At 32.3% G+C, this 21,453-nt stretch overlaps 1 protein-coding gene across 1 annotated transcript; it reads right to left on the bottom strand.

Moving 5' to 3' along the window:
- Window positions 1-1,626: 1,626 nt before the first annotated feature.
- On the bottom strand, window positions 1,627-4,133 carry LOC121235186 (plant intracellular Ras-group-related LRR protein 5-like). The gene is made up of 3 exons (XM_041131468.1): window positions 3,478-4,133; window positions 2,112-3,028; window positions 1,627-1,996 (listed from the first exon to the last, which is right to left on the bottom strand). The coding sequence occupies exons 1-3, from the start codon at window positions 4,010-4,012 to the stop codon at window positions 1,841-1,843; spliced, it is 1,608 nt and encodes a 535-aa protein (XP_040987402.1). The 5' UTR covers window positions 4,013-4,133; the 3' UTR covers window positions 1,627-1,840.
- Between the last annotated feature and the right edge of the window lie 17,320 nt (window positions 4,134-21,453).

The raw sequence follows: 21,453 nt of genomic DNA, 5'->3' as shown, positions 1-21,453 counted from the left end.
AAATCTAAAAAAGATTTATATAATTTAAATTTTTTATAATTTTAAATATATTCTCTTGTTTTTTTTAAATCTCATTATTTTTAATAATTTCTTGGCTCTTTATTTTTTCTTTATTATTATTTTATTTATCTTGACTCAAGTTTGTGGTTTTTTAATAATATCTTTTGACAATGATATCTCTAATTGTTTTTAATGTTTGCAACATATATTCATTTTAGAAATATTTAATTCTTCCATAAATATACCACCTATACACACAAATACGTATATATTACACACTTAAATGTATTTCTTTTATTAATTATCATATAGCTAATTTCGAAATGATAAATTAAAACCGAAATGATAACCCGGAATTTAAAACATTGATTCTAACGGCTGCTAGCTCCATGTACTTCTTGAGAATGTCTCCTTTAAGACTTTTATTTATTCTTGCCTAATGATAACTACTTTAGATATGCCTTTTAACACCGAGCCGAAAAATTCAGTAGAATGGATTCCAAATTTCCAAATACAGCTAGAGGGGGTAAATGTGTATTTCAGGGGCGATTTATTTAGTAAGTTTGAAAGTTGAATAAAATATTATTTTAAAATTTAAAAAAGTTAAATTATTTATTATATTTTATTTAAAAATTTAGAAAAATTATAATGATTAAGTAGAATGAATTAAGATGATTTTGATATCCAAACAATCCCTTAACCAAATCTAGTAGAATTTAAAATATTCACATGCTAATAAAACTAGGCAACTACGTGTGACAGAATTTAAAATCTAAGGAAGCAACAAAAATAAGAAACACAAAAATTTTGTTCACCAAGGAAAATTTTTTTGAAACTCTTTAAAAGAGAGCTGAGTGCTCTTCAGCTCTTACAAACCTATGTATACTTCAATTCCGGATTGTAATCTTTCACTAAATATTCATTATTTTCATAAACCATCTCATCTCATTTTATAATTATAATTTTTTTAAACTTTCGAATAAAATATAAAAAATAATTCATTTTTTTTTTAAATTTCAAAATAAAAATAATATTATAATAATCTTTTATTTAATTTTCATCTTATATTATCTGTGTAACCAAACAAGACCAATTGACTTCTTGCAACACCACTGATGGACTCATTGCCAATTTCTTTCTAGAAGAAGACGATGGAAATGATAGAAAAATAAAATATAATATAAAAGAAGATAGAGGAGAGAGAAAGAGACATTGAGAGCTACATATTTGCTTTCTCAATTGTTGTTGTATAAAATGCATATATCCATATTTATAGAAAATTATATTAAGATAAGATAAGGTAAATATCTTAAACGTTATGAAAATCAAATTAAGATATTTTTTTATTATTATATTATAATCGTACGAACACATGAAACATGTATTTTGATCATAATGATGTGATAAATTAGGCGACTGTTATGAAATAACTATGGTGAAACTTTGCTGAAGAACATTGAAGAAAAAGATACCATTTGTCAAGCTACTCACCATCAACAAATACAGTACTAAGAGAGAGACAATAAAGAACGAGCAAAACAAGAAAGCTCATAGCTATTTCCATAGCAGTTCTTTAGGAATTGGACGAATAAACTCAAATGATTCATACACAAGTCAAGTAAATAATGATGGAAACTAAAGAGTTATTACCTTTGTATCAGAGTAAAACATGTTATTACAGTGTCTTACATTTCGCTCCCACCAACCAATACCAGAAGTTGAAAATTGTGTGGCATCACTTAATTATTTGTACAGTAAACTGCAAATATGGAAACAATTTTTTGGGGAAAAAAGAAGAGAAAAATTCTCAAATATGCACATGAGCTGATCAGTGTAAAAATTAAGTTCTCGGCACATTCTTGATTTTGGAGACATTACTCCGCTTGGGACTGAACATTGAGCAAACCCAGAACCAAAATCCCTTCTTCTTCTTTGATATTGGTGTAGATACAGCATCCCTCTTTGCAACAAAATCAGCCATGTACTGAACAACAGCCTGGTGAACAAGGGAGATAAATAAGTTAGTTTCATATGACTAGTTTAACAGGAAACAGAACCTTAAAAAGAAAGAAAACCAATGTTCTAAAGTGGAGATCCAACACCAAGATCACCTGAGCACCTAATGCAGTTACTTGTCTTGGTGGCACTTCCAAAGGTGTTTCATCTGCACGGAAGACTCTCAAACTTGACAAAAGCCTGAAAGAATCTGGCAATGTTCTTATTTGATTGTCACTAATATCCAACTCTTCAAGCATCTCGAGATTGCCAATAGATCTAGGCAAGGCTCTTAGATCTGCAAAGTTCTTCCCCACAATCAATTTCTTTAGACCTACTGCAAAACATAGGTTTTCAGGTATATATTCAAGTTCATTGAAGCTGGCATCAAGTTCCTTCAAATTGGAAAGGTTGCCCATTGTTGTTGGCAACCCTTTAACTCTATTGTAGTGAAAAGTAATGATCTCCAAGCATTCAAGCTTTCCAATTGCCTCAGGAAGAGCCTTGAGCTGATTGAAATCTAATCTCAGCTCCACAAGTGATGAACAAGATCCAATTGTGTAAGGTAATTCCACAAGCTCATTAGTTTCTACATTCAATCTCTTCAAGCAAGTAAAATTCCCAATTGTCTCTGGTAAATGAGTGAAGTCATTCAAGCTCAAATCAAGATTAATGAGATTTATCAAGTTACCAAAAGAATCTGGCAGTGATTTCAACCTATTTGCATGGAGGTCAAGATCAGTGAGATTGATCAGTTCCCCAAATGAGTCAGGAAGGTTTATAACTTGGTTTGAGTGGATGTCAAGCTTTTTCAAGGCCCTGAGGCCACCAATTGTGTGTGGAAGAGCCATAATTTGGTTCTCAGATAGGTCCAAATCAGTGACCTCTGATAATTTCCCAATTGAGACAGGAAGCCATTCCATACGATCCATTAACTTCCCCTTAAGATCAACAACTACTGCCCCAGTTTTAGCAGACTTTTCAATCAGAGCTGCTACCTTCAGTAAACTCCACTTCTTGGAGTCTCCACCACCTACAAATTTACCAATTGAACTACATCAAGACATTGAAGAAACTTCAACTATCCCGATATGGGCCTAGTTTTCGAAGGAAACACAAGACATATGGAACAAATCACAAAGATGGACTTCTGAAAACGAAAACTCAAAATAGTTCTGTCAATCGAGAGATAATAGAAGAATCACCCTTTCAGATATATTTTTAGTTCTTCTTTTCTATAGTTTTTTTGTTATACCTAATGTTGGCTTCATCTGCAACATGAAATTGATAAAAAAATCATTATTTTCATCTGACAAAGCAGGAAGCAAAATAATTTTTCAGAAGATAAGAAGCCAACTACTGTTTTTTTTTTTTTTTTTTTTTTTTGTTCAAATTAATTCTGTCCATGGCAGGTTTCTCTGGAATACGAATCCGGTCGTGAAACTACTAAATTCTCGAAATAAAAGAGAAATATACGCTAACCTGAAGAGAAAATAGAAGCCTTTGTGGAAGCACTCCTAGTCAAACCCTTCGAAGTCTTTCCCTCTGGTTCTTCATCTTCCCTGTTCTTCACCAAATCCTCATCACTGACTATACTTTCTCTCCCAAATTTGTTAAATTCTTTATCCAAAACAACATGTTTTTCATTCTGGGTATCCCCAGAAACCAACCCAGAAGCTCTTTGAATGAGATCATCAAATTCCTGAAACTTCTTGTCAAGCTCAACCAAGTGGAGAGCCTCCTTCTTCTGTTCATGGCTCTGGAACAAAACCATGTTCCTCCTCACTTGCTGCAGCACAGAGAAGATTTCCACAGGGACATCTTGGGAAGCCTCTTGCTTTGAAATTTCTTCAAGCTTCATCTGCTCCTCGGTATCCACAGTTTTTAGCACAGAAATGGCGGCTTCAACCTCTTCAACGGAAGGTCTTGTTGGCAGTGATCTATAGATTCTCGTTATTTCTTCTACTGTTTCTGCAAAGGCAGGTGATGGAGGCTCTTGCTTGGGTATTACAGCCATGGCTATAGTTGTTTGGACTTTCGGAACAACTGATTTGGGAGGAGGAAATGGCCTTGGTTTTGAAGCGTCTATGGGCTGTGGTTTTGATTCTTAGGATTAGACTTGTGATACAACAAAGATTAAATAGTGGCAACTGGCAAAGAAAAGATTTTATCTGAATTTTCTATTCTGGTATCAAGGAATAAAAAATATATTTATTTAATTATTTAATTTCTTCTACCAAACTCTTATCTTATTGTTTTCGTCTATTATTTCTTAAACCAACTTTAATCATCTTTACGTTTGCTTTCAAAGTTTTTTTAGGCTGGCATTGCTTTTGCTGTTTTGCATGATATACTGTTGGCTATCAGAGGATAAAAACCTATAGTTGTCGTTTGAATTTAAAGATAAGTTGAGATGAATTGTAAATAGTAATAAAATATATTGTGAATAATAATGAGATTTATGAGTTAAAATTATTGAATAATAATAAGATGAGTTGAGATGAGTTGTGAATACAAACCAGACTATTCTTTTAATGGTCCTGATTCCTTACGCTAATTTAGAATACCCAAAGAAAGACATGCAATAATAAACTAAAATAGAAATGAAGATAAATAATATTTGTGTTCTTAATTTTTTTTTTTTTTTTTTCATTTTTTATAACTGGAGTTTTTCGAGGATATATACGCAAATTTATAAGTACCCGAAACTAAAATAAGAATGAAGATAACTAATTTAAAGTTGAAAATTTATATTTAATTTATTGACACACTAAATACATTGCTGATGTAGAATCTTGTCACATGAGTTAGTATAAAATATTATTATTTTATAAAAATAAAAATATTTTTTGAGGACATTCTACAAAGATTATAAGAATGCCAAATCTTAATAATGAGTTAATGATTATAAAGAATCATTTAATGTGATTATTACTCTCTTAATCTAAATTAAATCCCAAGCTTTTGCAAATTATGCCTTTAAGCTTCAAAATTTTTGAAAGAGTAATTCTCGGGAATCCTTTGTAGACTCAATACATAATCTTACTGCTATATCTACGAACGAATTACATAAAAGTAATCGATCTCACAAATTAATATGATTTCATCTAAAGTCGTTAGATATAATTTATAATAAAAGTAATTTTATAATCTAACGAACCACATCAAGTCACATTAATTTGTAGGATTATTTTTATGTAATCTATTTGTGACTAGAGTATTTTTCAAGATATATAAACTGCTTCTATGAGAGTATATTCCTTTTCACTGACGAATTATTATCACTATTTATTCAAAAAAACATATCAGCATACAAATTTCAAAATCTTAAAAGAAAATAATATATAAAAATTTAATTTAAATGAATAAAAAATAATTACCAAAAAAAACATATCAAAAGAAAATTGCGAATATAGCCAGAGGCAGGCAAGTTAACTAGTTGGACGATAAAGCTGATTTTATTGTTTTTTCTTTTTGTTCTCTTGGAACCGTGGCTACCAATGTACTATGCAGCTATGATAGAGTTTTTTTATTTTTTATTTTTCTAAAATGTATTATGCAGCTATTATTGGGTTTTTATTTTTTATTTTTCTCCAATGATTGTCACACGGAAAATACACAAGTGAAGAGAAAAAAAAAAAAACAGTACATATCTTCTGTTAATATAAATAGTGCATGAACATGAGTACTACATATTCCTCTTTTTTTTTTTTTTTCATTTGTATATTGTCTACATATAAATTTTAGAATAATATTAAATACAATTTTAAGATGTACAAATCTCTCGCACTCCATTTGAAAACAAGTAGAGTCCACCATTAATAAAAATATATATATATTTTTTATGTGGATTCAAGATTTATTTATTTTTTTCAAATGAATGCGTGAGATTTATACGTTCTATAATTACAAATATCATTTCTCAGCAAACATGTTTATAGGGAAGCCTCAAGAATTAACCCACAAGAGTGCATTCACCTCAATTTATTTTACAAAGTGACTAGTAAATCAAAGTTCCTCAATAACAAAAAGGAAGTATAAATTATGATTATAAATTATAAATATACATTTTGAAAATATAATTACTGTGAAGACATGATTTCTGGAAAAATACGTCTGGATAGAAGAGATGAGTTTTTTAAATATTATAATAACAAAAATATTCTTGATTTTGTCATCATCAATCACACTTGTTGAAGTGATATGCTTTAAGTGATTGTTCATTTAACTGGGTAATGAATAAAATCACTGAAGATGACGACATTAAAGATGGAGAACATCATTTTTCTTAAAAGAATAGAAAGTTATAAGATTAAAAATTGTATGGTTTAAAAATAGAAAACTAATGTTTTTCACTAAAATGTTCACTGAAAAATATATTTATACTAAATAATTAATTAGGAAATTCAAATATACCATCAATAATTTTAGAGTAATCAATAAATTTTATTTGGACTTGCTTAATCCAATGTAGGTGTTTTTGATGATCTATTAAGCAAATGGATGACTTTGAACGAGGATGCTCAAATGTTAGTGGAGTGCTCTAATGCAATTTTCGCAGCTGAAATGAGACACCATTTTCTATTGTTTATTTTTTGGGAAATAGTCGACTTTTTTTTTATGGTAGATTATGGATGTTACACGTTTTCAGTTTGAGTTTTCACATGAGACCTTGGGAGTCTATTACGTCATCAGTGATGAAGTGTGGAGGCGTTTGAAAACTTAGCCATGACGTATAATCGATCAAAAGGTCCACCTCATCATTCTAACTATTTTCTTTTAATTTTGCTAATGGTTAATCCAATATAACCAAAAAGATATATATATATATATATATATATATATATATATATATATATATATTCGAAACAACTAACTTAATGAGTTTCTGCATCAAAATTTGCATACTAGTATTATTAGTTTTTATTTTAGATTTTTAGTTATACTTATTGATATATTTTTTTTGTGGTTTCATATGTTGATTATTTAAATGCACAACTGCTTAAAATATATTGTAGTAATATGATTATGAAATTACCCAAGTACTCATGTGTATTCACGGAAATATTCACCAATCCACTTGAACAAGTTTGTTAGATCACAATATTGCAATTATTTAAACAAATGAACATGTAAAGTAATTAAATAAATTGCATGACACAACGATTGGTGACGAAGGAAAACCCTTTAAAGAACTTTTTAAAAGTAAAATATTCATATGAGACAACCAAATCCAGAAAAGTCAATTTATTATTTAAAAATAAAATTACAAATAAGTTCTCAATTACAAAACCTTTATCAATTGACTCTCTTACTTGACCAGACAAATGACTCGTTTATCTTCTACTGCAGTAGCAATTAGAACCTATGGCGATCTTCAAATATTTGTATTTTTCTCCTGAAACTCCAGTGGTTGAAATCCAATTAACGATCCTCCAACTTGGAGCACAATCACACTCAAGGAGAGATTAAAAAAAAAATTCTCAAGTGAATTTTCTCTCTTAAGCACACAAAATATCTTCTGTATATTTTCTCAATAAAAACTCCTTAGATAATTGATAAACCGAATTCCTTTAAATATCAAGTCTGGAAAGAATTCCAGCTGAGATAGGACTCTGCTAACGAATTTAGTCTGTCACGAAGAAGTCTCCTGACAAATTACTAACATGTCGCGATAACTCTTCACTGTAGTAACTGATTCCAGTTTAGCTTCTATTTTGGATAAGTGCATATCCTTATGGACTCAATTTTTACATAACTGACTTATCTAAACAAACTTTATGACTTCTGGATAAACTTAATAATGTTATAGATAGAGTGAATAAATATTTTACATTCATCCATAATTACAAACACAATGATAGCATAAACCTTATTATTTTAGTCACCTAATCCTAGCCAAAATCTTGTTACGATTATGAATGATAAGATTTAAGATGAAGAACAATATTTCAATAGAATTTTCAACAAATGTCCTCTTATAACCAATAATAATATGAACCCGTAGAAATGAATTCCCTTGAACCCACAATCAATTTGAAAACTTCCCAAGAAAGCCAAAAAAATCAAGTCAAGGATGGAGAATCTAGGCCCGATGAGAACCCATTTCAAGAATCTAGATTATATTAAAATCTAGACCCGTTGAAGAACCCGTCTCAAGAACCCAGATTACAAAGGAGGAACGCCACAAAGGTTGTGATTTACCTTTGATAAGTTCAAGAGTTCAATCAAGAAGAAGAGAAGAAAACTCAACTCACAAATAAAATTCAATATTGTCTAATCTCTCAAATGAGGCTACAAAGAGTTTTTAAACCCAAATCTAATCAAAACCCTAGCCAAAATAAAGCCCCTTTTACCCAAAATTACCCTTGATGAACAATACCAGCTACAGTACCCGCGGCTACAGTAACTCCTACAATAAATTGATGAAACCCTAGTTCCTAAAATGTAACTTTCCAAATAAGCCATTGGCCAAAATACAAGGTCTTCCCAAAAACATAGTTCATAAGAAATAAGACATGTGAGCTAAGCATCTTCAAGCCCACTTATTTTAAACTAATAAAATAAATCATTTAACCAAATTAGAAGCCTCCAATAACAATAGGCCGTATCTCTAAGTCATGTCTTCCACAGCTTGAATAAAGTGGATCAAAACTGGTTTTCCTTCTTCAAGCTCATCTTCAGTGTTGGGCTCTTGCTAGCTTCATTCCAAGTGGATTGTACCAATCCGTGCATTGATTCATTGATTTTCTTGGCCCTTGATCTTGTAATTGGCTCATCTGGAATTTGCAAATGATCTTTAAGACTAGGCCCACCTTGGTTCCCATCATTCCCCTTCTCCTCAAAAGGATTCGACCTCGAATCTCCACCTGTATCAAAAGGAAAAATATTAGTAACATTGAAAACAGCAAAAACATGATGCTTACCTACTTCATATGTATTTTCATTAATTTTCTCAAGAAATTGAAAATGTTCATCCAAGCTACTCCTATCATCAACAAGCAAGGCCATTAAAGGTAATGGAGTAAGTGGATTAAAACTATAAACAACCTCAAATGGAGAATAAGAAATAGTAGTATGCAAGGTTTTATATGCACACTCTAATAAGGGCAAATGATACTCCTGCAAATGTCCATGTAGCAATTCAATGAATGGCAAATGATACTCCCACAAAAGTTCATAAAACACACCTAAATTTTTTCTTACACCACTCCAATTATATGCAAACTCAATGAATGGCAAGTAATACTTCCACAAATGTTCATGCAACACGTTAATGAATGACAAATGATATTTCCACAAACATTCATGCAATACGTCAGTGAATGGCAAATGATACTCCCACAAACGTTCATGCAACATATTGAAAGTCTTCCTTACACCAAAGTTACCCAACAAACCACCATGTCTATCACACACAAGCAACTTAAGCATAAAACTAGTTGGCTCACAAAATCTATTCCCTCTAAACAAGTACCAATCTAATTTATAGAACTTACCAAACAATGTTTTTTCACATGTTCCATACACACTAGCAAAGTCATCATCATTAGCATGCAATTCCTTATTATATTCAAGTCTCAACAATTTTGCATCTAAAATGAAGATAAAGACGTACCTTCTTGCTAAAGCATCAACCACAAAATTTTCCATACATTGTGTGTATTTGACTACATGAGGAAAAGTCTCAACACAGTCCTCCCACTTAGCATGCATTATAGTCAACGACATACCTTGTCCCTTCAAGTGTGTAAAAAACTCATGTTCTTCAAGGAAAGGTCGGTTAGGAATTGTCGCACCTGGCACAAAATTAATGTAATGCTTTATCTCCCTAATAGGTGGCAATCCACAAAACACGCCGCTAGAAATCATGACCTCATATCCTTGCAACAAAGAAACAACAACACTAGGCAAAGAGTTGTTAAATTTGTTAGTATAAAAGTTTGCCTTAGCATAAAAACTCACTTTTGTCTCTCTGTTTCTCTTTGCAATCTCTCTTTCTTTTTCCTCTTGTAGCACCACTCTTTTTTCTTGACTCTCAGCCACCTCTATATTTTCTTTTTCACTCTCTCTTTCTCTTGATGTTTCGTCCTCATTCTCTCTTTTCATCTCACTATATTTTTCATTTTCACTCTCTTTTTTTCTTTCACTCTCATCCTTTTTTGAACTCTCAGCCTCACAATTGTTTTCCAACTCATTCTCTATTTTTCTTGAGGTTTCAGCCTCACCCTCATCTTTTCCCTTAGGTAGTTCGGTCTTCCCCTTTGTTACAGCTTGATCATTTTTGTCCCACTTTTGTTTCCAAGGAGTACTAGAAACGAAAGTATACCTTGATGTACCCTTTATTTTCAACTTCCTCTCCACCTTCATAGCCATGTGTACCATGTCCTCTACCTCCACATAATGTTGCAACTCAACTACATTGGCTATCTCCCTATTCAACCCACTCAAAAATTTTGTCATCGTGGCCTCCCGATCCTCCACTATGTTAGCCTGAATCATAGCCACCTTCATCTCCTTATAGTAATCCTCTACACTCCTAGACCCCTGTGTAAGATTTTGTAATTTTTGGTGGAGGTCTCTATAGTAGTGGCTAGGTACAAATCTCCGCCTCATGATAGCTTTCAACTCTCTCCAAGTTTCTACAGGCCTCTCAAGATTCCTCCTCCTATTGGTCACTAATTGATCCCACCAAATACTGGCATAATCAGTGAACTCAATTACCGCCAACTTCACCTTCTTCTCCTCAGAGTAATTATGGTAATCAAACACCAACTCTATTCTTTTCTCCCACTCTAAATAAACTTCAGGGTCAGTTCTACCTTGAAATGCTGGTATTTTCATTTTGATGCTCCCAAGGTTCTTATCTACTCCATCTCGACCCCCGGCTTTGCCCTAAGTCCCCTTCCACGCCTAACTCCTCTATGTCTACCCAATCCAACTTCATATGTTAAGTCTTCCTCATCCTCACCATCTCCCTCATTCTCATACTCATTTTCAACTCTATACTCACGTCGCCTCATATCTCTCTCACATTGAAGATTTCTAATCGCTGCTTCTTGATGATCCATCCTATCTCTCACTTCACCCAACACAAAGTTCAACCGCTCAAACTGTTGTTGCATGGCTTGCAATACATAGGATGAGTTATCTGCTCTCCCCCTTGGTGATGCGTTACTCCGCTGAGACATTATAAGATGCTGCACAAAAGAATGTTAGTGACAAAAAGAAAACCTCACACACTCCCATATGTGTTTACACTCGAATAATGGCACTCCACTAGTGTTTCACTCTTAATTGGCTTTTTCCCGATAAATATAGTCTCACACTCTCTTGCCTTTTACCTCAAGAGTTTTTCCGCTCAAGTTCTTTAAGAACTAGTTGAACTAAATCAAGACAATACAACCTTGTATTATTCCAACCAGTAATATAGATCCAAGAAACAAGAAACAAGGAAGGAATAAAACGACACGGGACTTAAGGAATTTATATGAGGGAAAGAGTAATTATAGAACAAGATACCAACTACAAATATATATTCAACCCCTTTGAGGATAAAACTCAATCAACAAATGTTTTTCTTTGTCTTTATTGTAACTATGTAGCAACCTTTAAATATGCTACCTCTCTTTATCTTCTTCTCCTTTTTCTTCTTCTTCTTCTTCTTTTTTTTTTTTTTCGAATTTTCTTTTTTTTTTTCCTTTCCTTTTCTCTTCCTTTCCTTTCTTTTCTTTTCTTTTCTCTTCTTTTCTTTTCCTTTCCTTTCTTTTCTTTTCTTTTCTTTTTTTCTAATTCAATCACAAACAGAAATACTCAATTGTAAAAATCAAGCAATTAAATTGAAGCACACAAGAATTGACAACGAAATAGAAGAGAATCAAAGGAACGACATTCCAAGCAAATGACAAACTCAGATATGCATTAAACCCTAGAATTTTGAAACCCTAGGTGATGCAAATTTCAGTCAAACCAAAAACCCTTAGAATTTTGGCAGCCTACTTTTCGTTTTTGCAATTTCTTTTTTTTTTTTTTTTTGGCAACTCTAGAACAATGTAGCCCTAGAATTAAATTTAAGGATGCAAGAAATTAAAAGATAGAATCAGACCTGATTGGAAACCTTGCTCTGATACCAAATGATATGAACCCATAGGAATGAATTCCCTTGAACCCACAATCAATTTGAAAACTCTCCAAGAAAGCCAAAAAAATCAAGTCAAGGACGGAGAATCTAGACCCGATGAGAACCCATTTCAAGAACCTAGATTATATTAAAATCTAGACCCGTTGAAGAACCCGTCTCAAGAACCTAGATTACAAAGGAGGAACGCCACAAAGGTTGCGATTTACCTTTGATAAGTTCAAGAGTTCAATCAAGAACAAGAGAAAAAAACTCAACTCACAAATAAAATTCAATATTGTCTAATCTCTCAAATGAGGCTACAAAGAGTTTTTAAACCCAAATCTAATCAAAACCCTAGCCAAAATAAAGCCCCTTTTACCCAAAATTACCCTTGATGAACAGTACCAGCTACAATACCCGCAACTACAGTAACCCCTACAATAAATTGATGAAACCCTAGTTCCTAAAATGTAACTTTCCAAATAAGCCCTTGACCAAAATACAAGGCCTTCCCAAAAACATAGTTCATAAGAAATAAGACATGTGAGCTAAGCATCTTCAAGCCCACTTATTTTAAACTAATAAAATAAATCATTTAACCAAATTAGAAGCCTCCAATAACAATAGGCCGTATCTCTAAGTCATGTCTTCCACAGCTTGAATAAAGTGGATCAAAGCTGGTTCTCCTTCTTCAAGCCCATCTTCAGTGTTGGGCTCTTGCTAGCTTCATCCCAAGTGGATTGTACCAATCCGTGCATTGATTCATTGATCTTCTTGGCCCTTGATCTTGTAATTGGCCCATCTGGAATTTGTAAATGATCTTTAAGACTAAACCCACCTTGGTTCCCATCAATAGTGCATAAAGTTAAAATAATAAAAAAGAGAGTAGAACCAAAAGCTTGTATTGGGTTTGCATTCCTTGGTAGTAAATGTCAATCTTTGATAGAGTCCCACTTAGGATTTGTGGTGTTTCATTTGAAAGGCGTAGAAATAGATATACTACTTTAAAGTATATGAAGAGAGTTTTTCTAAGTTGTCATCCTCCTTATTCTCTTAAAAGGAAGTAAAAACATGTTTTTTGTTTTTGAAAAAAGACATGGAAAATAATTGTCTCTCAAAAGAGAGTAACTTCCTTTTAGGCGTCGCAAGTTGGGGGTGCATGGGCACTAAGTATGGTAAAATGGCAATGTTGGGGCCATTATATTGTGGATCAAAAGGTGGCAGAGCAATGGGACGGTAACTGATGGTTAATGGTGTAAGAAAGGTGATATATCAGTCAAAAGATGATGCATTCAAAACCTAGTTGAATAAGGATGAGAATGCTCCAAAGAAGGTAGCACGTGGCAATCATTTGCATTGGAGATGGCACATGACAATCACACGATCACAAAAATGGACCATATGGTGGAGTTTGAAGTTAGAAAGGCCATGATTCCATTAGTATGGGTTGCGTGGGTGGTAAACGACCCTATGACAATAGAACTAGCATAAAACACCTAAGAAAAATTTAGGGGGAGGGGAAAAAATCAAAGAAAATGATAGAGAAAGATTAGGTCAAACAAAGAAAAGTGGGTAGGGGAGAGGGAGAAGCTATGTTGGATCAAGGTTCCCTCAAATTCATATCTAAACTTGAAAGTCTCAAGTGGGAGAGATATAAACATATAAACTAGGGCCCAACAATACTTATTGCTCATTTACTTCTCCTGGTACTCGTCTAAGGGGCTAGCTCTGTGTCTTTCCACATTCCTCCCCAACGTGCTAGCCCAGGCGATCACTTTCCTTTTGTAGTTTGCTCGCTGAGATGGCAAGCCTTTGGCACCTTGATGCTCTCCATGTTGCTTGCTCAGGGCAATTACCCCTCCCCAAGCTGCATGCCGAGGTGACGAGCTCTTTGGCGCACTTGATCCATGCCAAGGTAATGGGCAATGCTGTTCTATTATGCTTGCCCGAGGTAAGAGCTCTTTCCCTCTTCATGATACATACTTCGTGGTACTCACCTTGGTAGCGAGCACTTTGCCTCCCGTGGGGAATCAAGCACGTGTCATGCACACGTGATTCTCAGCTAGAATTTAAGATAAGAATTTTTCAAATTTATGAGAATTTTTATTTAGTTAAATATCTCAATTTCCATGAAAAATAATATTTCTAACATCGCTAACATGAGATTTTGATTCATCTTTTTACCTATAAAGTAAGCACATAGAGTTAGTTTGAGCACATAATATCTGCATTTTACCTAAATCAAGTAATTATCCAATGCATTTTTGTAAACTCTAAAAAATTCCAATACGAGTTTAAACACTTTTGAAGTTTTAAATTCCCAACTAGGTAACGGATCCTTTGTGAGTCTCTCTTACGATCTTTTATATTATATAGTGAATCTATAGAATCATAAACTAATATTTATGCAAGATTTAGGTGATTGGGATAGTGTTTGAACAATTATGTGATATTTTATTGTTTATCTAATGACATCATCTAGAGATGATTGAAACCCTATCCTTATAAATTGGTCATGAGGAAAATCTTTTCATTTTTGCCTTAAAATATCATGGTTGAATTAGTCTAATTTGAAGTCATGCACCAACCTTTAATTTAGGTGCGTGTACTTGTAGACACACGTGTGTATATATATATATATGCGCTAATGTTACATATTTTAAATATTTTATATGCTTACCTATTAAATGAATAATCATTAAAATATATCACATCAATAATTATGATTATTGTTACGAAAATATTTTATCATGTGATTTGCTTTATTGTTAATATAACATTTAAATATATATATATATATAAATATATTCCAATAACTCTATTATCTTCTTGTTTATTTATTATGTTGGAACTTAGTTCAAAACAAATCAATTAACTACCATCTTTACATAAAATGTGTTTTATCATTTTTAGTGAATAAGTATAAATGCAAATATATAGAAAATTACTTTTTTACATATTTCTTAGAGCCAATGCAACAGTAAATCCATTGCAAAGATGAATGTGTATCATACAATAGTTTCGCTTTGGAGTGGACGTAGTGTGAAAAAGGAGTTGCCACCCTCCAACAACAAATGGCCAGCACATCAACATTCCACAAGTTATGTAATTTATAAGCCTCATCACAAGTGGCATTTCACTGTAAAAGTCAGGGAGTAGAAAGTAAACATCAAAAAGCTACATGAAGAAAAGACAAAGAATTATGCGGTGATTTTAACGTTAGTTGTATTGGTAAGGGTGTGGAAAATTACTTGGCAAACAAAAGAAGAAAATTGTTTGAAGAGGGTGAGGCACAAAGGATGTATGCCTACTTTCTTGATTAACAATGTAAAGAACTTGGTTTTGTGCTTCCATCCAAGTTTTTGAAAATGAGTGTATGGAAAGTTATTTTTTGACAGATGCAAGATTAAGGCCTGCATACCAATACTAGGGATGTTGTCACCTTTGATATCACATACTTGACAAATATTTATAAGATGCATTTTGATGTCACATACTTGACAAATATTTATAACATGCCTTGGGGAAGTTGTTTGGTTTTGCTTTGTTAGTTAATGAAATAGTTGAATTATATACATGGTTATTAAGAACATGACAAGAGACAATGATTGAGCATGCTTCATCAACTATAATCACCAATGACAACGAGGCGATGGCTAAGGCAATTGTAAAGGTACTCTCAAATACAACTCATAGGATGTGCTTGGGAGACATTTTGTAAAAATTTCCTGAACATTTTGTAAAAATTTCCTGAACATTTGATTTATATATATATAACAAATTTCTAGAATTTCAAAAAAAAATTTGTCATTGGATTCACGAGACATAATGATTAATGAGTTCGAGTAGGAATAAAGTTCACTATTAAATATAAGCTACTAGATAATACTTGACTGCAAAGTCTTTATATCTGATGGGAAAAAAAGTGGGTTCTGACTTATTTGAGAACCACATTTTATGCCAATATGCCAATAACTCAAAGGGGTGAAAATATGAACAAGTTTTTTAAGAATTATCTTTGTTCAAACACTATGATCACTGAATCTGTGCATCAATATAAGAAAGTCTTATATGCACTTTATTTTAAAGAGAAATAAAAGTATGCAGAAAAGACTTTAATAATTTTTTAAGATGAGTTTTCAATAGCCAACGATACAAGTCAACCAAAGATCACAAAGAGGATGAAAGTAAGATATATAACGTGGCACCTCATGGCCAGTAGATCCCTATTTATTATGTGATATTGGAGAGTGGAGAAAAAAATATAACATGTACATGTCATATATTTGAGTTCATGGGAATTCTATGTAGGCATATTCTACGTGTTTTGGATAAGAAATCTAAATTAGATATTTTGCCGCATTATTATATTATAGAGAGATGGATAATCAATGCTAAAAGTTAAGCTATTATCGACATACCTAATTATGAATGCCATGCAATGACACAAAATGATCAAGAAAAACAAGTTGATGATGTAATTTTACGATATTGCAGAAGTTTGGTCACAATTAATAAAAAAAACTCAACTACCTCTATATTGCCTTACATAAGGTTCATCAAGGGTTGCTTGAATGGAATATAGTCGTGAAAAAAATTTAGAAGGTAGAGGTGCCAAAAACTAAATTCTCATATATTAAAAAGTCAAATTGTATCAAAGTTTTCACTAATGCTACAAGATCCTTCACAAGTGCCAACAATAGAATGACCAAGAATTTTAAGGGTAAATAACCCAAAAGAGACTCAAGCAGCAAATAATAGAGCTATGTAACATTTGCAAGAATGAGGTCATGCTAAGAATAATTATCTTTCATCAGTATAGTAAGTTATAAAATTATTATGTTTGATTAATTTTAATCTAGCATACTAATTCTTATTTTTTTAGGTTTTTAGGGATCTTGAAAATACAACAATCTCTATATCTAAAAGAAAAAGATTGGATCCTTAGTGCAAAATGTCTATAGGTTTTAAAATATTTTAAGATTTTTAGTGATAATTTTAAAATATTTATTTAATTTGTCCATTCTTCATGAATTTAATTGATTTTATTGTTATGTTATAGCAAATTTCTTCATAAATGGTCTTGGTTGACAACTGAAAAAATCTGATGAAGTTTTTTTAAATTTAAATATGATATATATGGAAGGCCATATTCGAGTGTTGGAGCTTTTGTAGCTACTTGTGCCCATTTAATTAGTATATCTTGTAACTATATTTTTTGGTGACTTTTAAAATAGTACAATTATTTTTTAGAAGCTATGAAGGCCTAATTTTATAATTCTTTTGCTGTAATTATAATTGATATTGTAATTAAACTAATTTGATGAACTTGGATGCCCAAATTTTACCAAGATCTTGACTTGTGGTTTGTGTAGTTTTTCAAATGGATGTTGTCTAAGTTGTTGTAGTTTTGCCGAAGTTAAATGGATGTATAATTATGCATGATGGTGATAATAAAACACAGGCTTCGTTTGGAAGCCAAATTTCTCTCAACTCATCTCAACTCATTATTACAACTTTTTCAAATTCCAATACAAAATATAATAAACAATTCAACTTTTTCAAATCCCAAAATAATAATAATATTAAAAAATAATATTCTAATAATATTTTATCATCTCAACTCAACTCAGTTTAACATCTAAACACAGCCATGTAAGTAAATATGTTCATTATATTAATCACATTTCAACATAAACATGCCTTAATAGGCAGTTGTACACAATGTCTTATAAACATTACAACATCTTGGCATGATACACAAAAGATAATTACAAATCACCTAATAACCATATCTTAGCACTGACCGACATACATTATTGTATTTTAGATACATAATAATTCCAGCACAAATCACAATGAAACAAAACCATGACAATATTAAAACCTTCAAGGTTCCCTTACACTTCTTCTCCATGACTTTAAATTTGATTTGTTCAGTCATTACATGTTCAACATTTATTTTGTTATTCCTTTGTTGAGCTAATTGCAATGTAATCTTGTAACAAGTTTTTTGTTCCATATCAAGATCAATCCATTAAAAAAATCTACATTGTTTGTTGATTTGATTGTTTGGACAATTGTAAAATTGTTTGCCAAAACTATCAGTCTTGCCAAAAATCTTTAGCTTGGATGGAATCTCACAGTAGCAAAATTGTCTCTCAAAATTAATTTTGTCTTTTGCTCTTGTAGTCCAAGGACTTAAATCGGAATGAGAACCTGAACTTACCATATTGCTTGAAAATAGATACACAAGACATCAACTCACTCTAAACTAAAGAAAGGGCAATGCATTTTTAAAAAGATTAGAGCCACAGTAATGAATAAATTTAGAGTGACTGATGGAAGAAGACTATTAATCACCAATACCATATTTGTCCCCATAAATTATGTACAAAATGAAAATCAAGTCAGAGAAGCAACTAAACATCTTAATGATCCAATTTATATTAGATGTGCTCTTGGAATAAGCTTTTGAAGATCCAAAACATAATCTCAATTATGTTATGGTGTTACCTAGTAATTGTCCTATTAACGTGAGAATATGCCAACTATCCTGGATTAAAGCATTACCAGAACATGTCTATGACCGTTCTAAAGAATAAATCAATGGAGTTAAATGTTCAATTCTCAAGAATTTAGAATTCAATTGAATAAATAGGCTATGACACAAGAACGAGTTCAATGACCGTAACTCAATAACCACAAAAACAACCATTGATCATCACATTAATAAATTGACTAAAAGAAACTTACACAAACCTTTTCAATCCGTTAGCTCTTACTTTCCAACAATCACTTTCCAAACTTAATATTGTCACTTTCCAACAATCACTTTCTAGATTGAATATTGTCCAAACTTAACAGGAATTAGCTTCTTTCCATAAAATCCATAGGAAGAATGATAAAAATGCATATGTACTCAAAAAGCACTTCCAGGATTCCTAAGCCTTAACCATAGTAAATTCTAACTATATTGTATATCAAGAAATTCCAACATCACCATCTTTCTTTAAGCTTGAAAGAGATAACAGGCCCATCTACATTATTGCTACTTCATCTATTTTTGGCTTGAAAGAAATAATGAACAATAATAACCTTTTAAGTTTTTAACTACATTAAGCCACTTATGAGGCCTTAGCCAGGCCTGAACTCCTTCCTGGATTTTTGGTGGTAACTCATCAACCACTGAGGGGTCAATCTCATCAACTTTGTAACCCCATGCTTCCATTTCTTGTTCAATATGAGCCAAACTAGACCTACTAGTGTTATTCTCGACCTCTTCAAGAAGTCTTTCTTTTGGCAATCCATCTTGATTTGGTTTCAAACAGACACTACCTGTAGACTGAAAGCCTAAAGTATTCCTCAAATGAGAGAGAGAAAGTGTGTGTGTGTGTGTGTGGAAGGGAATGCAGAATGGAACAGAAAGAAATACTTGTAAATGTAAAATCTAAATGATTGAGCAACATCCACAACAAATAATGTCAAAATATGAAAAATAACAGAAGCCTGAAGACACGGTATAAATAAGTAAAGATAGAATTACCAAGTCAGCTCACAGAGCACTCTCAGCTTCATGACGATCTTGGGTTGGATTCGTCACACTTAGACCTATTGGTGAGGGTTTATGGCGAGTGTTGATGGCAATGACTGGGCAACTAGTTAGCTTTCAAAGAAATGGGTTTAGAGCCCTGGTCGATGGCAATGGGTCATGGCAATGGGCGATGGCGATGTTGTCGATCATCAAGTGTCATGACAATTGTGGATTCCATGGTCATGACAGTGGGTCTAGGGCGGGGTTCCCTTTTGTAGTCTTACTCATGGAGAAATGGGATTCCAGATCATTTGACCCTTATCACCACGACATGTATAAGGAATTAAACTTATTCTTTAAGTTTATTATTCCTCTTTGTATCACATGTTAGTCACATGTTTTTTATTTCCTCATATATTACTATAAATACCGCTACTGTACACGGATGTAAATACACTTTTACAATAATATCTTTTCTTCACTTCTTCTGGAAGATTCACCCTCTCTCTCTCTCTCCCGACCTTTGGTCTGTTAGGGTTTCACCCTTCCCGTGCTCTGGTAGAGTTTACATTTATATGGTATCAGACGTTCTTTTTCATTGCTTCTATGGCGTTGTCTCACAAATTCGATTCCAAGGATGTCATTTCTCCTTATTTTCTTCATCTTAGTGATAGTCCTAGTGTTCTTTTAGTTACGCAACCTCTTATCAGTGAGAACTACCATACCTGGTCTCGTTTGATGTCTACACATGCCTAAAGATTTACTCGTCATACAATATTATTCTCCCATAGTTACATGAGAGCAAGATATTCATACCTCAATCAAATATAATAATGATCTCTACGTAATACAATCTGATTGTTATAGAACTTTTTAGGGTTAGTTACATGATTTCTCGTCTTGCAAACTATTGTCTTATCATCACTTACTTCCTTAAACTTTAATTGAATATGATTCACATCCTAATTGAAAGTTTTGAATCTTTCAATATGTTAGCTAACCCTATTAATGATACCTTAGCTTTTATCTACATTATTAAAAAACACATTGTACTAAAAATGCAAACAGAATATAGATGAAAGAATGCAATTGATAAAAGTTTAATTTTTTTAGAGAAAATGACGATACTCCAATTTTATTGATAAACTTTCACTTATGGTGGAAAAATATCTTATAAAGGCTTAAACTGATTTATCTTAATCTAATAGATTTTTTTTTAGTAAAAACACATCCACTTTCATTACTGAATAACCAAATTAGACAGCATAATCCCACTAATACAATTAGGTACAAATCCCTTATCTACACACTTAGAACTATATAATAAAGCATGTTTTGCAAGAACATGTGCAACTTGATTAGAAGCCCTCTTAACATAGCAGATCTGCCAAGGATCCAAACCATTTAAAACTTGCTTAATTTCCTCCACAATATGCCCATACCGTGTGACATCTGTGGCTTATTTACTACATCAACTACAATCTAATAGAATTGAAAACTCAACGCAAGAAATGATTTTGATCTATTTTCTTTTCTTGGGGTTATATTTGGCTCGTTTGGATTCAAAGAGTGTTTAATTTCATCTCATCTTATCTTATCTCATTTCATCGTTATAGTTTTTCAAAATTTCCACACAAAATATAATAAATAATTTAATTTTTTCAAATCTCAATTAGACTTTTTCAAATTTCAAAATAATAATAATATTAAAAAATAATATTTTATTTAACTTTTAACTTTTATCTAAAACCATATTTTTTCACTATCCAAACCAACCGTAGACTGCAAGAAGTTGGGGTTTATT

This window comes from Juglans microcarpa x Juglans regia, chromosome 6D, assembly GCF_004785595.1.
Source record: "Juglans microcarpa x Juglans regia isolate MS1-56 chromosome 6D, Jm3101_v1.0, whole genome shotgun sequence".
Classification (NCBI taxonomy): domain Eukaryota; kingdom Viridiplantae; phylum Streptophyta; class Magnoliopsida; order Fagales; family Juglandaceae; genus Juglans; species Juglans microcarpa x Juglans regia.
The sequence above is the reverse complement of the archived record's forward strand: the minus strand, read 5'-3'. Positions and strand labels throughout refer to the sequence as shown.

What these genes read in the sequence shown, in the direction of transcription:
- LOC121235186 (XM_041131468.1), bottom strand. Translation starts at nt 4,012, where the DNA reads ATGGCTGTAATACCCAAGCAAGAGCCTCCATCACCTGCCTTTGCAGAA. An exon ending in GGCTTCTATTTTCTCTTCAG is followed by an intron (nt 3,029 to 3,477) that starts GTTAGCGTATAT and finishes GTAAATTTGTAG; the next exon opens with GTGGTGGAGACTCCAAGAAG. An exon ending in TAACTGCATTAGGTGCTCAG is followed by an intron (nt 1,997 to 2,111) that starts GTGATCTTGGTG and finishes CTTGTTCACCAG; the next exon opens with GCTGTTGTTCAGTACATGGC.